The following is an 18220-nucleotide window of genomic DNA, read 5'->3' on the forward strand; positions in this document are numbered from 1 at the left end:
TGCAATACACGGCGTAGAGTGGCATCTCTCTTTTACACATAATATTACTTAAAGTATATAAAAAAAAAAAAAAATAATAATAATGCCTTAAGTTTTTAAAACTCGCAAAACTTTGTTTTGTCAAACGTATGTCATAAACATTCTAAATTATGTATTTTGTGTTTTCGTGTAAAATGTTAAATTTGTGTTCAACAAAATGCTTTTTGGTCTCAAAAGCTCAATTTGACGTATTGTTACTTTATGCTGCCAGAAACGTTGCAAACATTTAACATTACACAAATTTACAATGTCGTGCACACGGCAAAGTCCATATTCTCCTCGCATTGAAAGTATTTTAAAACTATTTAAGCAACAAATTCCAACAAATAACTACAAACTCACCAAGTTTAGGTGATAAAACACCTATTGCATTAAATTCGACAAATTATTTCATTGTTTATACCGTCGCGTCGAAAACATTATGAACTATTTACATTCATCATCGGCCTAGCCTTTTCCCAACTACATATTATGTAAAACGGCATCAACTAACTATTTACATCGCAGCGAACATACCAGTGTCCAAATGTCCATCTTTTCCCAATAAAGTTGTGTCATGATAGGAATGTTTCCATGTTGCATAGAATATTCGGAGTCGGTGCTCAAACATATTTGTGAGGCGCAAAGCATACGCGTTGTGGTGTGAATGGAGTCGAGACAGTTTTGTTTAATGTTGCCTGCTTATACTCGTAATACAGATGTTTACAGTCTAATTTTAGTTTTCGAGTATTTCTGGTATTTGTATCCGAGTGAATAGTATTTTAGGTAGTGCTTCTTTAAAATTTAGGGCTGTGCTCGTATTTTGGATAGGAATATTTTTATTATATTAAAATAATTATATTACCGACTGCAGCGGAAATGAAAAACCATTTTCATGGCCTAAAAAAAAAAATGAATCATCCAATAGAGTCACCAACATTTCCCCAATGATTTGTCACCAACATCCAATTCGCCAACATTTGTTTACATTGGTGGGGATTTGAAGAACAGTTTTTACGGGCACTTACATTTATAACACTTGCGAGGGCGATCGTGTCCTGAATTCATAAACTTAAACCGAGAATTATTTGACACCTTGAGACTTATATTTCTTTTCCGACTTGCTTTGGTTTTGAGTTATTGAATAATAGTCGAATAGGTCTACAAGGTGAGGTTTAATGTCTACAATGAGGAAAAAATATATTTCGATTACTTTTCAATTGCTTTTAGGATTCGAAGAGAAAAAAGAAATATTTTTTATAACACCCCGCTGTCTGCCCCTCCGTCTGCCGACAGTATCTAATGAACCGCGAAAGCTAAACAGTTATAAACGAAAAATAAAATTATAGGTTATAATTTGATGGGTAACCAAAATGAATTTTTCTTTCACATATCACCTAAATGAGTCACTTTTCGTCGCAAGCGCAACTCATACACAACCGATTTTTTTCTTTCTTAAAGGACAATATTAATTATTCCTCTACGTTTCTGTAAAGTAGAGCTATCAAATAGCTGAAAACTGTCCCACATCGTGTTTAGTGATCATAACTCTAACCGCAATAACGTAGCCTTTAGCTATAACATTGTTACGACACTGTCCATGTATCTTGCGGAACCCATATCACCTACTAAACTACTAAAATAAAAGCTTGTGAAACTTTGTACGTTATACGAGAAAGAGAGTTTAAAAAAAATAGTAATGAAACCTGTTTTTAGCAGTTGGGATTTGTATTTCATTTTTAAGAATGGCTGGAAGTATTAGTCGTCATTCATCATTGGCCAAGCCTTTTCCCAACTATGTTGGGGTCGGCTTCCAGTCTAACCAGATTCAGCTAAGTATCAGTGTTTTACAAAGAATTAATCGTACATTGATTAATTTATTTATTTTGTACCAACAAAATGTTTCCTTTTACGTAAATAGGGATTATTTTCGAATCTAGTCGTACTTATACGCTAACGGCTTTAAGATATGCAAAGGTTGACGTATAAAGTAAGAAACAAGAGCAATGTGCGAAGGAGAGAAAATGATTAGCTTCAATGACCTTGAATTACTACAAATAATCATCAAAAACATATAGCAATACAAAATTAGCTAAAGCTGGAATGAACACCTAAAGGAACTGCATCAATCACAAAATAATGGTGAATGCTTTGTGCAATACAGAGAAAGAAATGCAATTTTACATTCTAGTTTTAACTTATTAAAAATTGTATCTTGTGAAAAAACTGTACAGCAGCTTAACTATAATATTTCCTTAGATTTCTATTTGTATGTTTTACATTTTAGTCTTAAGCGAAAAGAGATAGCAAGATTCTCAACAGCAAATTTACACTGATCGCTATTCAATACTCGGTGACAAGACCATTCTTGTATCGACGTGTCTTACTTAGCACTAAGTTAATAGTGTATGTAAAACCAGACAAAATAGTACCAAGATATATAAGGAGGTCGTATATACCAGGAATTAGCAAGCGTTGTAAGAAAGAGACGAAATTATATGCGCTATGCAGTGGGCGGGGCGACGTACTCAACGCCTCTATAAGTTTAGGTATGGACATGAGACCTTATTTTTTAATTTGGGTTGTACCTTTTAGGTTGGGTTTGCAATATAGGTCATTAGGTTAGGATCGGATTTTGTTTTTAAATTGATTTGATTTTTTTAATGGTTCATCGGATAGAATTGGAAATTTGAATGTAGGTAGTTTGTGTGCTTATCTTTGTTGTGTTTATAAAGGAGTTTATTCAAGAGTTTATAATTAATGATAGGTGTGATACAGTGCATGTACAAATATCGCGAAAATTTAAAAATAATTAATTTATACACAGATTTTATTGTTGTCCAAGAGGAGCTCGTGGCTAAGCTATAACCGCATAAGTGAATCGATCACAGGTTAAGCTATGCTTGACGCGGTTGGTCCGTAGATGGGTGACCATCTTTGTCATAACGAGTTCCTCCGTGTTTCGGAAGGCACGTTAAATTGTGGGTCCCGGCTGTTATTCCTACATCTTTGACAGTCGTTACAAGGTAGTCAGAAGCTTGAAAAGTCTGACAGCCAGTCTAACCAAGGAGTATCGTGTTGCCCAGGTAACTGGGTTGAGGAGGTCAGATAGGCAGTCGCTCCTTGTAAAACACTGGTACTTAGCTGAAACCGGTTGGACTGGTAGCCGACCCCAACATAGTTGGGAAAAGGCTAGGCCAATGATGATTTTATTGTTGTCCAATTTCTATTGCGACTTAGCTAGCATTCGTAAAATCATTATGTCATCTAAAAAGTAGCTCCTTTTTACCCCGAATCATTAACTGTCAACTTGATCGAATCATTAGTTATACAATATATTGATACCAATCTAAATATCCCGTATAACAAAAAAGTAAGCACTAGCAATACGTAAACAACCTTATTTGAAATAACATTATTCTATTGATACGACAGCATTATCGATATCAACAACAATCTTAATTACACATCACTATTATGAAAAAAAAACATCCACTAATCAAAGGTCCGTAAACTTCACCATTGTCTGTCTGCCCATCACTATAATTCAGGGGTGACGCTAATAATTGTATAGATAACATCTATATTATCCTAACAATACAAGTTATTGCGTTCAAACTTTATCAAGGTCCTACGTAGAGACATCATTAGGTCGCCTTACAATTTCGGACCATAATTGACGGCGGCGAGCACGCCTGTGGGACATTTAACGGACATTGGCGGGCATCTTTGGGACATCGACGGGCATAAAATAAAATCGTGAATACAAAAGGAACATAAAAATGTGCATTTGTTTTACAACTGTCAGTTATTACTCGTTTTATACGTTGCCGGTTATTTTCGCTTTGTATTTTGTGTTGTAATTTTATATAATGAGTTTATTTTGGCATACTACGCAGTAAACTTTTATGACCTATATTTGACATATACACATATAGCTAGATATATTATATATAGGTAGGCAAGGTTTCACAACTGTGCACAAAGCACAAAACTGAAATAACTGAATCAGAAAAATCTTTCATACATTATTTACACCTTCAACAAAATTGTACATTCACTAAGTAGTATAGAAATCAATTCAACTGAACCGTCATACATTTTAAATGAGCAACAGCAATTATTCACCGCGCCATCCCTATTTAAAACATCGTTCATTAAAATTAAGACGTCATTAATTCAAAATTCGGAGTGTTCGTCCGTTGTAGCGTGTCCGCTCCCGCTAGTATCGACAGGGTCGTCACACACGCGACGTACAATTAGCTAGTCGCCGCGAGTGTATAGATGCCTATCTGTCCACGAATAATTTGCCACAGTTACAATAGGGCGATAATTTGCCGCTTTTAGGAGTTCGTTTTGTACCCACGTAATGTTCACCACTGTTAACTAATGTTCAGCCACCGTCGTTTCATTTGTTTCAAATTCAACCCCAACTGTTATTCCATTATATCTTTATCACAAAGTTCTGAACTGTACAGTTAAACTTGCTGTAGTTCGCGAATCTCGTTTCATAATTTCCGACGCAATAAATCAAACACTGAATAAACACTACAATCCGTGAGAAATGATTAAATTAAACAAACAACTGTGGCGTTTCAATAATAATTTATCAACGTGAACCAGCTACACAAAAAATACAACTCAAATTCACAAATAAAAATGTTCACGAAAGTCTCAGGAAAACATTTCATTGTGGGCGGCTGTCGGCTTGAATAAATTCCCTGGTCACGTGGTCAGCTGTCAATGGACACTGACATATTGTCATGATGACACCTCGTTGCTAGGCAACGGGGCGCAAACAAACGCAAATGAATCGTGAGATTATTTTGGACTATCTAATGGACGTGACCATTAAATGACAGGAATGATTGGCGGTTAATATAAATGTATTATGATGTTTGGAGGTTTGCGTTGGGAAAATTTATTATGATTAGTCATGTTGGTTATCAAATTTCCAACACTTTTAGTTAAATATTACTTCGACACTAAGCTAACTAAACTTAAAAACGAAAACTCATCATATTAACAAACTTTCTATATTTAAAGAGGTATAGCAGATATCAAAATTAATGTTTTTCTTTCAAATGTTATTGGAAGCCTGTACAAATTTCATATCAGCGAAACTCAAATACATACTTCAACATAATTTCATATAAGCAAACTTTTTGGTTAGGTTAACATAGAACGTTGAGTTAACTGTTGAGGTACCTTTTAACTAATCGCGAATTAACAATTACTATCTTAAGATCGGGGTTGATTAAAGTTTTGTGATATAATAAAACAATTCAGAGGATCGCAGTAAAGGGCGCGTCAAAGGCACCTTGTGAAGTACAAACACCTAGGTATTCATGCCATCTTTTTGATGCAGGATTACAAAATTAAAAGCCTGTCTGCCAATCTCACTCGCTTGTAAGCTACAGCTTAAAATTAACCTCCAATGACCGCTAAACTAGCAATTCGTTTCACTAAAATATATCTTAAGTAAAGATTTTATGAATTTTTATGTGCTAAGAAAATTTAAGAGATATAAAAATGTTAGAAAGGCTGCACTACTTTGAATGTATTAAAGGCTAGATTGTTTTTAAAGTACGTTATATTTACATTTTATATTGAAAGTTTTTAAGACATTTTGACGACATAAGTAGCTAAATTTTATTTAAGACAAGGCATTAATCACAATTGATCTTTCACATCGTTTTATATTAGTTCAAAACGGATATTGCCGCCCATTATTATATTAAAGCAAATAGCAATCGACGCACGTTGTGTGCAACGTACGTTATCCTAAAACCAACTAAAATCGGAAGATTTTTGTCAACTGATCAACAAACATTACTAAATGACATAATTCTAAACTACTGGACAAATCGTTAACCCAAAAGTTTCCCGAAAAAATGAAGCTGGCCCGAGAGGTAATGGGGCGCAGAAAGGATATATCTATATCTTTTACAAGTTTTGGGCGGCTACTGCGCCGGGTCCTGATAAAACTTTTTATGTTCTGCTTATGTGATAGGGAACAGTTTGGAATCCATAACGCGTTGTCGCTCGTAACCCAGTATGAGAATATATGGACTGGAGTCCGGCTAAAGTGGAGTTATGTGAGGTTCTCCTCTTTTGTTTTGTACGTTACCGCGAGGTTTCGTTGAAACTTTATTATTGGTTTATTGATGTTATCAGCTGTTATTTGCCGCTTTGTATTTTGTGTGAGATACTGAGATTGTCTTTTATTTTGAACTGTTGTCACAATTGCGGATTGTTTTACTTTCATAAGTTTTCACCACCAAACTTCAGTAGGTATTAAACGAAACTATACAGTGCAAGTCCACTTTGTTCAAGTTTAAAACAATTGACTCGAACAGAAACAAACGCCAGTCACGCACTCAAATCTACTTAACATCCCAACACAGCAAAATTAATTTCGTTCCACAATATGAACAGATATGAAAGTCACATTCGAACGTTTTCCTCAAAGTATTCCACAGGCCACGTTCTGCATTTGTTTCACAATACAAAATTAAGGGCACGGTCACCGTGAAGGCTGAAGGCTTCGCTGATAGAGCTTTCCAACTGCACGCATGAACTGAATGTTAATGTGGCCGGCGTATGCAAGAACAGTGTAAAATTGCATTAATTTGTCCCTGTTTACGTCGCAGATAATATATGCGCTACGTATCACGTACTTTCACTTTTTAAACGCTGAACCGCACTGATTTGATTTAAAAATAGAACTGGATTTAAAAATCATGCTTTTGACTTAATATTTGAAAAGTTATGACTATAGGACTTGGTGAGACTTGATTTCGGTCTTTTTTGCAGTTACACATTAAACCTTCTTTCAAATAACGTTAAATAACTTCGATCCTAATATATATAGTTTCGACACAGTTTTCAGCACAGTTTATCACTGACTTTGAAACAAAAACGATAGTTTTTTTTGTCGTTCTATCTTATTAGCACTGACACAGTTTATATGCACTAGTAAATGCTGTAAAAAAGGTTAAAATTGTAATAATAAATTAAAAGAATTTAAAATAAAAGTATTTAAAATAAAAATACTAGAGATAAAGATCATTTATTTTGTGCCCTTATGAGATAGCTTCACTTTTGTTTCTTATCTAAACTATTTACAAAAGAGATCAAATGTTTTTATTAAAACCTTTTTACGCAAAAAGTTTAATTCTATTGTCACATATTAAATCTGGATTTAAATCTAAATCTGTGTAATAAAAGTGAAGTGTCCAATCAGGTTTCTTGATGACAGCACCGTCTTAAACGTTATCGCTCAGATCTTTGAACTTATGAAGATTTAAACGGGACGGGATTGTTTTAAAAAGATTTCCTTTTTTTATCGATTTGAAAATACACTTTTATTTATGTTTATTGGACTATATTTTTTGGCAGTTTGGAATTATTTAGAATTCACTGTTTTTTTAATGTACTGTAATTAGAAAAAAGAATCACTGTGCTAAATATTCTCTCGCTTATTTATTTTTTAATATACCTAATTTTTGATTATCACGATAATAGTAACTTGAATAAACAGAAAATAAAACACATTTTAATGATAAAATATAACAAACAAACTTTATTGCATAAGTTTGTAAAAATTAACTTGGTAAGTTTCAAAATAAAACAAATCATGATAAACAATCATTAAACAAAACAAACAACAAACATATGATTTGTAAACAAATAAACGCGCTTGAAACAATTTAAACTGGACTTAAACAACTGAACTTTATGCCGCAAACCTTAATCTGAAAAGAAAAAGAAAATAAATAAAAAAAAAACAAATTTCAAAAAAAGTCACTTTTTCTTAAAATTATTTTTATAATTTAAATTAGATGTTTACTCACAATAACAGGCGGCGGATATTCAACTTTCGCTGAACGAAATATATCTACGAGATGAACCATATGGACAGATGAATTAGTCCCAGTTGAAAATTAAACTTGGTGTAGGTTATTGATGAGAGGGAGCGGATAGACGCGCGGTCGCGGCTTTCGTACGTCACTTGTGTAGCGGTGCGGCACGTCCGTCTCTCGCGGAGTTCGGAAGACGACTGAACACGGGCGGGCGAAGGCATACGCACGCGGGGAGGTACGCACTCACGCAGGCTTGACAGCCAATCGCGTGCGTGCGCCGCGCGCACCCCCGCGCCCCTGTGCCCGCCCCGCGCCCGCCCGTCACCTCACAATCGATGCCCTATATTGCATTAATTATTTAGGAAACACGCAATAAGATAACGCTAGGTGGCAGATAAGAGATCTTCGCGTTGCTTTAAATAAATCATCGTGTCTTCGTCGGTATCGGGCGCTCGGCCGGCGCGTGTGCCACTACGACGGCTTCCGTGTGTACTGATAACGCATTATTTACGTTGTCAGACGGTTGGACCTTTTGTTTTTATCTCGCCATTATTTATAGAGTTTGAGAAGAAATATAATAAGAGTAAACTTGATTCATTCTTAAGGATTTTTATTTATACGATTCAACCCCTGTCCCACCTTGGAGTAACGCAGGTTCTGTTTGCGTAGCGTTCGAGAAGACAACGAAAACAAACATAGATATATATTTTTTGGAAGGTTGTCAACTTGTCGTTTGCCAATATTAATATATACGGGGATAACGGGGTTCTCACGGCGGATTTATTTTATGTTATGCTAAGGTTTTGTTGTAAATTAACAAAAAAGTTTTTGTGGGAACCAAATAGGGTGAAAAGCGCGGGGTTTCTTTTCTCTTGTTAAATATTCTTTGAAAGTGTGAATTAAATGTTTTCCTCTCACAATGAGGTGAAAAATATTAACAAGACTTTTTTAATTGTCTTCCCTCAGTATTTCTTCAGTACATTGACTATGAAGGTACAACATAGTTTCCACAAGTTTTTGCGCCCTTAACGACACTTGCAGAAGTGCGCATAAAACAAACATATTTTATTGGTACTAACATAAATAGTACCTAATGCAAAACTATAAAAATATATCGCTCGAATAAACGAATGCCATAAATAATATTAATACTACTTGGACTTTTGGTTGATGTGATTTTTAGATAATAACATTCGCTCTTAAGTATATGTTTATGTTTCTAAGAAAGCACCCAAATACTTGAAAAATATCAGAATTTTGAGTTCATATGCTTAATGCCTGGCTTAAGAGTGTGTCTCTTATCGTGAACAAGCTAATTAGATCGTTGCTCATGAAGCTTAAAATTACTTGATTACTTATTACTATTTAATATTGTTGCCATAATTCTGTTTTAATGTAGAAACCTCAATATTAGATTTGCGGTATTATAATTGCTTTCAGGACGACTTAACTACACTTGTCTTGCAAAAATTCAGCAATTTATGTTCCAATTACTGTCAGTATTTAAAGTTTCAATCATCACTCAAACGATAATAAACCGTCAACTTGCAACTACTTAAAACATAACTACTAACTAGTAAACATATTATGTTTTAAATTGATGGAAAATACTGGTTTATCTCACATATTCATTCATTGTCTTACATCTTAGTCAGCGCACTCAAAGAAAAGCAAATCACTCAAAACGAAACTTTTCAAAGGAGCATAAAACAAAAGTTTTAGAACGCATCTAAAATGACAACAAAACAGTAATAAGGACAGCGTTTGCATGGACCTCTTACTACGACATTCTAAAACTAAAATGTTGCGATTGTTAAAACGAGACAAATATACACAGTGATGACTGCCATCTCACTTGCACAATATAAATAAAATTACTTCAAGAGACACAGTACAGATACTGATTTGCAAAGAGGAAAACGTACTCGTAAAATGTGTCAGATACGATCTTAGTGGTACTGAGAAATAGGTTACTATGCTATGACGGCAATAACTTGAATATGCGAGGTAGTGTTACACAGTTATAAATATAATTTGAGAGGTGCAAGTGAAACTGGGGAATTAATTGTAGCTTATATTGTGAGTAGGAGTACTGCATGGAGATAATTAATATAGGTATTCTTAAGTTGAAGTGAATTGAAGGTTTTCGTTGTTTGTGTTTGTATTTAATGTTGAGAAGGTGTCAAAAATAATAGTTTCGTAACTTGAACTAAGTTTTTTTTCTGCAAATAGCTATTTTTATTTTTTTGCTAGTTCGGGGAGCAGTTTTTCGTGGCCTTCATTGGAATTTTTTAATACCTGGAATTCTGTTTCGTAATTTTATATTTTTATTGTTTTATTTTTGCTTAATTTTGAAATTGAAACAAATTTAATTTTTATGCAGACTTGCCTTCAAATGAAAAATGTAAAACTTTATAATTTATTCGTTATTAGTGTGTTTAGTTAATCTAAATCAGATTAGAATCTAGCTTAAGAGTTCTAGTCTTTTGTATTTTAATTGAGTCTCTGGGGCTATTAGTGAGAATGAATATTAATATATTTTTAAGCCAATTAGTATGACTTAATGGTTTGAAAATCCGAATTTAAATAGTTATTTTTAATGCGAAATTTAGGATACCTGCACTTTTTTCTTTTTCTCACTGTTGCTTAACAGCAGTAACAATTAAAAAAGATTTTCGACATGCGTTTGTGTGATCAATTGTTTTGAGTTTGAATGTGTTTCACACACATGCCTCGCGAAGATTAAATTGTTTAGAGCCAAAAAAAAAATGTAAAATTCGTCAACTAGATTTAAATATATTGGTAGACTTATTCCTGTAAGTCGTTTAGTGCAAGTGTAATCAGTTTTTATTCACATCACATCCATTCATCACGACGTCCCGGTACAGACTCTACTCTTACAACGACTATCACAACTGCAAGCATCACAACTGTCTGCGGTTCCATCTCAATTTCCGTTCCATCAGAACTCAGAAGTCACGAACATTAAGTGAGCACAGTTTGTACCGAAACATGTGTAAAGATCATCTATCACTTGGTACAGGCGGCATTCAGATATTCATCTCATTGCAATGCAGGCGGCGTGTGGCAGGTGGTGGCTACAGCTGGCGCCATCGCGGTCCGGTGGTTGAATCCCTGATGATGTACCTACTATTGTATTCTTGTTAAAGAACGTTTGGGTATGATTGAGTCGTAGTGGCCGTGAATGAAGGGTGTCATGTAGAGTACACGATCTAAGGAATAATTAAATGTCATTAGTCGACACGCTTGATAGAGGATTGTACGGGTTTTTTTTGTTAGCAGCTTATTTTAGGATTGGAATCGTACTCCTTTTCACGCAAAGCCAGACTTAAGGAAGATTATAAACATACCGTTAATACATTATCAAATTTACTTTTAAACAGTAACATTTAAAGTAATAGCATAGTCTTATAAGCGGTGGCATTAAACAAAGTAAAAGTATGATTAGCAAATACGCAAACCCGTTCAAGGCACCTATACCACAAACGCAAAAGTTAAATATTTCCAAATCCGAAAACAAAACAAAGAAGAACCGTTTATTTCTCTTTATGCGCATTCACACACGATAAGCAGGCAGACACTACAGAATTATGTTTATAAATTTTAATAAAACACATCCCCGCGTAAAGAAAGGAGGTCGGCAGAATAATGGCGCGCATTACTCAGCGCGAAGGTTTATATAGAAACACGGCACTCCCCTTTAATATCGGTAAGGAAAAAACGTAACTCAGTCGGATCTAATTTAAGGTACGTTTAATTGACCCTTAGACCCTTAAGTCGGACATTTATAATGTAGGTATTAGGTTTCTGAAGGGATTGTAGTGAGATCTAGTGAGTGTATTGTGATATTGGAGTAGATCAACGAAATTTTGTACATTCTTGTTTTCTTTGTTGCTTGGGATAAGTAAATGTGTCATATATTATTGCAATGCCCTTTTATTAATCTGTGAATGTGTTTAACTAGTCTAATAAAGTACATAAGAATAGGACCTCAAGCAGAGTATTAGCAAACATTAACTTAATGTCTATGAACCTTCGGTATAAACATTCATTAACCCTCAAATATCCTTGTCTCACTAAATATCAATGTACTCCAAAATTATAAAATGAAATAAAATATTTCGTCCAAAAAAATTAAGTAACAAATTCTTGTACAACTTATACACTCATTCGCTTTAACAAATAAATACCTCTTTGATCATGTTTGCCTATCTGTAGGCCATTAAAACTTTTTTCTGGCCAACTAGGGTAACTTTTAACAAGCTACGATGAGATAGATCTTTTCTCGTTTATCGCTTGTGCCTATGTACTGTCAAAAGAGGGTGGGCAGGTGTTGATGTCCCAATAATGTTCTGTGTAAAATGTTAGTGATAATTTTGTTGTAGCATATAAAAAGGTTTTATTTCATAATTTTAGTGTCGTTGCAAACCGGACTCAAAACTTGATGTATGTTTTATGTTAATATCTACCAAAAAGTTTCCTGATATTTCAATTTTTGAATTTGTACGCATTACAGTAGTAGGTTTTGGAAATTTTCTTAATTACGCTTGATTAAGTAAAATATAACTAATTTCGCGTGTCTTTTACTGTTTCCTACTTCCTCATAAAATATTAAAAAAAATGGTCAACCATCATATTTATACAAAATTTTCTTTTCATTTTTTCTTAGCAAAACGAAAAATAAGATCACATCTGTTAAAAAACTGACTAGCAACCATGATTCGTAATATACAGACAAACTACCTCAATAATAAAGTTCGATTTTTTTTCCTTTAAGTACGATCCAAAACCCTAAAAAAGTAATCTAGTACAAAAATAATTGTTTACCCAACCTGTGTCCACAGTACAACACCAACTAATTTATTATTAACAAACCCTATTACAGGTTGTTCAGAGGTGTTAACAAGGCTCTCGTGACTCTTTAGCGTTACTTCATGTAATTTGTAAAGAATGCTAATTGAAATATTAAGTTGCGTGCCTGAAATTATGTACTAATCTTACATTCGTTGATTACTGATTAGTGAGGTTGGATATGTGGTCGACCTTTTTGGTGATTGTGACTAATAAGTCTTCTTCATCTGTATTTCTCATTTGTTTTCCAAGACATTTTAAAAGTTATATGTGTCAAGTATTGACTGATCCGTAGTTATATAGAGTTAGGAAATTTTTTCGGCTGTGTGTCAAACTTTTCTTAAATTGTAAAGTTTTAGAACCTTTTGACTGCCCATTTTGTTTTAAAAAGATTAGTGTCAAACCGCTGTGACTAATGCGTTAATGTTGTCCAACAATAAAAAGTAGATTCGACAAAAAATATCAAAATCAGGTGTTTTAAAATGACAGTAAATATGTAACTTATTTGTTAAACAAGCACCATTACACTTAAATCATTAACTTCCCAAAGAGCGTTTGAATTCACATCGATAAGCACAACAATGCTAGCAGTACTTTAAAAGTAACTTCCTGAAACCAGGTAGATACATTAAACATTTTAACGACCCGACGTTAAGCAATAAAGGGAGGAAGAATTGCCCAGAGACCAACTATAAAATATAATTACCAGATCGCTAAAAGCGGAAAAATCATGTCAACACTAAGAAATGTTTTGTTGGATGTTTACAGTGTAATCGTTGTTACAGTGGTATGGAATAACTGGTGTAGGGTTTTTAAAGAAGGGAGGTCTGGAAATGGTATGGGGGTTGTGAAAACCAGAGATTTTGACAAAAAGAGCTTGAACGGAGATCCTAAATCAGTTTTAGAACTTGCATTTCATGATACAAATAAAAAAACAGTAATGGGCGAAAAGTTATTTAAGTTAAGTCAAATGAAATATTTCAAATTAATACATAATCAAAACATTTCACTTTAAACGTAATTAAATTAAATACACCTTACTCATTAAGCTGACTAAAATAACGTTACCAAAACTCTAGACAAGACACTGTCACCATATATTATAACAGGAAAAGCAATTTCGCATTGAAGTCGGCACTGAGCACACATGCTGAATGAGCGTTATATTAAAATAAAGATAAATTAAAATGTCCGCGGAACAGCGAGTGTGTCTGTGCCTTTAACTGCCGGCAAACTTTCATGATTTCATTAAAACTATTTAATTGACGAAATGGGCCGCATTGTAGTATTTTAGTGACGAAACGGGTTGGAACTCGCTAATCCTTATTTGTTACAAACCCTTGTTCGTGTGGTGTACACGAATACACTCTCTGTCAATTCGATATTCGAATTACGTTTCTTGTTCTATCACACTTTCATCTATATATGAAGTACTGAGAATACTTCAAAAATACTAGTTGCCTTTTATTCGAGACCAGACAGTATTTTGTTTCTACTTCTCATTCATCTTATTATTTACGAAGTTTACAGAGATTTTCACTTGTTCATTCGCTGTAACGTAAAAATTTAACTATGTACCTACTTAGCAGAGTAGTTTTTTATTGTAATAGTAACACTTTATGCCCTTAGTAAGAGCCAGCGGAGACGGATTTTTTATATTTCTCATACTTATTTCGGTTGCTGAAAATGGGGCCACGACACTTTTATATGACACCTACGTTATAACTTTTTTCATTGTTTGTATCTTTGGGCATCATTGTGTTTCTGGATAAGCAGTACTTCAAATAAACAACATAGGCTTAGAAAGAAAATAGAGCAAACTTTGAGATAATTTGCAGTTCGTTTAGATAATTCGAAGAATTATGGGTACTCCTTTTACTTCTGGTATGCAGGTATGGCAGAGTATTCCTCACATAAGTCGACTTTCTAGGGTAAGAACCCGGTAGAGTCCGACTCTTACTGGCTAAACCTGAACCACCCACATACCTACATATGTACCTACATTCTAAGTAAGTTAAAGAGACTTCCGTTTGAAAATCCATGCCTCTACCATCTAGAGCTCGTTCCTAAATTCCTAGATTAGCTTTTCATATAATTTCAATACTCTACCATATAAAGCGTACCTCGCACTAAGCCCGCTTACTCTCCTCATTCACACCACAATACCTTTGCTAATTGGATTAGGAGTGAGTTTTGCAGATCAAACCGGAGCACAAGATAGTTCGTAAAGGGTGCTTATAGTGATCATTCGACCGCGGCGCGAATTAACTCGAGTTGTGACGTATGTACCGAGAATTATAGAGCCTGCATTCGAGTCTGATAATTGGCTTACGTTTGGCTGTTAATGCAAGTGTTAGTCAGAAAAGTAGATGGGAATTGATTTGAAGATGTAAAGTTAAAATACCCTCAATGTTATGTAAGGTCAGATATAAATCTGGGTTAAGTAGGTTTGTCGCATTGACTCTATTTACGTCGATTTTAATAGTGGAGAAGATTAAATTAAATCAAAATCAAAATCAAAATCAAAATCAAAATTCATTTATTCAAATTAGGCTACTAAGTAGCACTTTTTGAAGGTCAGCATCATTTACATTGGACAGCACCCAGTTTCGCCCACCCTTCACCGCTTCCTAAGTGCTTTTGCTGTGAGAGAAGAAACGGCGCAACAAACTCCCCAGCAGCACGCTGTCTTTCCAATTACAAAATTATTAGATATTATTATTATACAAAACAATAACAAATAAGTGTGTAGGTGCCGTGCCAAACAAACAAAAATTTGAGGTCGCTGTATCTAAGCCTATACGAAATAAAACTGTAAGTACAAAGGCCAAGGTCAGCAGACCGACCAGCCACCGCAAGCAGCACCCGTTCACGAGTATGACGCAAGGGTCAGCCATCACCTCCCTCGCCATATTTGAGGGAAGGAGGTGACCCGACCCAAGACGCCACCGCAGGCAGTGACGACTAAGGGAGCATGACGTATCTGCTGCCGGCTAATAAAATAAAACTTAAAGAAAGAAATACCCCAAACGTTGATTTACCTGGCACAGCCCCGAACACGGAGGCGGCATAAATTGCTACGTCATTCAATTTTATAATTAATAAATTATACATGTCAAAATTTATAAAAAATAATATATACGTGTATGCGTTTAATTATACCAAAAATAAAACTAAATAGGTAACACAATGTTACACACATACATAGAGTATGTCTATCAAATTACACAAATACGCGTCAAACATTAATCCACACTAAACCGTCCTGTGCAAATCACGGCGACCAACTATTTTTATCATTTAAATAATCATTGATTGTATAATAAGCCTTCTTGCACAGCTTATCTTTAACCGTTGTTTTAAATGAGTTAAAAGGTAATTCCAATAAAGTGAGAGGCAGTTTATTGTAGAGGCGAACACTAAGTCCCACAAATGAATTGTGTACCCTGTGTAACCGGTGCGATGTACCAATTAACTTATGTTTATTCCGTGTATTTATACTATGTATATCACTATTTTTGGTGTATAAGTGAAGGTTTTTTCGTATCAATAGTATATTATCTAAAATAAATTGGGATGCTACCGTTAAAATGCCTATCTCTTTAAACCGCTCCCTAAGAGAAACTCTAGAGCCTAGTTGGTAAATGGATCTGACAGCTCGCTTTTGTAAGACGAATATCGATTCGATATCTGCTGCCTTACCCCACAAAAGTATGCCATAGGACATAACGCTGTGGAAATAGCTAAAATAAACAAGACGAGCTGTGTCCACGTCAGTAATCTGCCTAACTTTTCTAACCGCATAAGCCGCAGAGCTGAGTTTATTCGCTAGGTATGCAATATGCGCCATCCATTTTAATTTTGCATCAACTGTAACACCGAGAAAAACCGTTGATTCTACAGTCTCTAGCACTTCATTATTTATAACAATATTTGGCCCAAGATTCTTAACATTAGGCATCGCGAATTTAATACATTTGGTTTTTTTGGCATTCAAAACTAAATTATTAACTGAAAACCAATGTGTGACCCGAGTAAGAGCACTATTTACTTCATTAAAGTCATTTCTGTTTCTGTTAACTTTAAATATTAACGAAGTATCATCTGCAAAGAGCACAACGTCGCACATGCCTTTTAAAAAGAATGGTAAGTCATTAATATATACTAAAAATAAAAATGGGCCGAGTATTGAACCCTGGGGTACTCCTAGTTTGACAGGTAGTCCGGTAGACTTACTACCATTTACATCTACACATTGGACCCTATCACTCAAATAGGAATTAATTAAATCCAGTGATCTATTTTTGATACCGTAATATCCGAGTTTGCATAGTAATGTGTCATGCCGGACGCAATCGAATGCCTTTGAAAGGTCACAGAAAACGCCAATAGCGTTCTGAGAGTTCCCCCAAGCATCGTAGATGTGTTTCAGTAAAGCTACACCCGCGTCGGTAGTTGAACGTCCCTTTGTAAAACCGTATTGCTCGCTATGCAAGAGGGTCTTTTGATTAAAATAATGTAGTAGTTGATTTAATATCAATTTTTCAAAGATCTTGCTGAATGCAGGTAAAATAGAAATCGGTCTAAAATTACCAACGTCACATTTACTGCCTGCCTTAAATAACGGTATGACTTTACTGTGTTTCATCAAGTCCGGGAAGACACCTACGTCTACGCATTTATTAAAGATAACAGCTAAGGAGGGTGCTACAATGTTTATTATATTACTTAGGAGTTTTACAGAAAAACCCCAAAGATCTTCGGTTTTCTTTTGATTGAGTGATTTAAAAACATTGGTTATATCTAATGGAGTCACATATTCGAAACTAAAAGTAGAATCACAACTGGGCACGCAATTACGTAATAGTCTTTCCGCGTCAAATGATGATGATTTTAAAGATCTCGTTGTTGTTAATGGTATATCTGCGAAAAAGTTATTGAATATAGAGGCGATTTCTTTAGCTTCAGTAACTAGTTCATTATTCGATAAAATCTCGAAGTTATTATCGCGTTTCGTAGCCTTACCAGTTTCTTGATTGATAACATTCCACGTGGCTTTTACTTTATTTACAGAGTTTTTAATTTTTTCGCTGATATACTTAGACTTAGCAGAGTTACAAACCTTTTTAAAAATTTTTGAATAATTTCTAACATAATTTACAAAATCTACGTCAAATTTATATTTTTTCATGCCATATAACTCATACAACTTACTTCGACTTCTGTATATACCAGTAGTGGCCCATTGATTAAACGAGGCAGCAGAACTGCACTTGACTTGCCTAGTTTTACACTTAAAAGTTGTCTCAAACTCACTTTTAATTACATTAAAAACTGATTTATAAGCCTCATTTGGGTTAATCGAGTCCAAAAGTGATGGCCGTAATTTTGACTTGATGTTGTTTTTGAAACGCGAACAACGATGCGCTGTGTAAGGCCTACTGACCACCTTAACAGTTTTATTA

General features: G+C 34.6%; 1 protein-coding gene across 5 annotated transcripts in view; it reads right to left on the reverse strand.

Moving 5' to 3' along the window:
* The window catches only part of LOC113497243 (CUGBP Elav-like family member 4), a 519343-nt gene that overhangs the window by 140293 nt on the left and 360830 nt on the right, over positions 1-18220 (reverse strand). For 2 of the 5 annotated variants that reach the window (XM_026876715.1, XM_026876710.1), the window contains exon 1: positions 7875-9175. The exons of the other annotated variants lie outside the window; for them this stretch is intronic. In XM_026876715.1, coding sequence (XP_026732516.1) covers positions 7875-7934 — 60 coding nt within the window. In that variant the 5' untranslated portion in view covers positions 7935-9175. Of the gene's footprint in view, positions 1-7874; positions 9176-18220 lie in introns of those variants that run through there. 5 annotated transcript variants of the gene reach the window in all.

This window comes from Trichoplusia ni, chromosome 9, assembly GCF_003590095.1.
Source record: "Trichoplusia ni isolate ovarian cell line Hi5 chromosome 9, tn1, whole genome shotgun sequence".
Classification (NCBI taxonomy): Eukaryota; Metazoa; Arthropoda; class Insecta; order Lepidoptera; family Noctuidae; genus Trichoplusia; species Trichoplusia ni.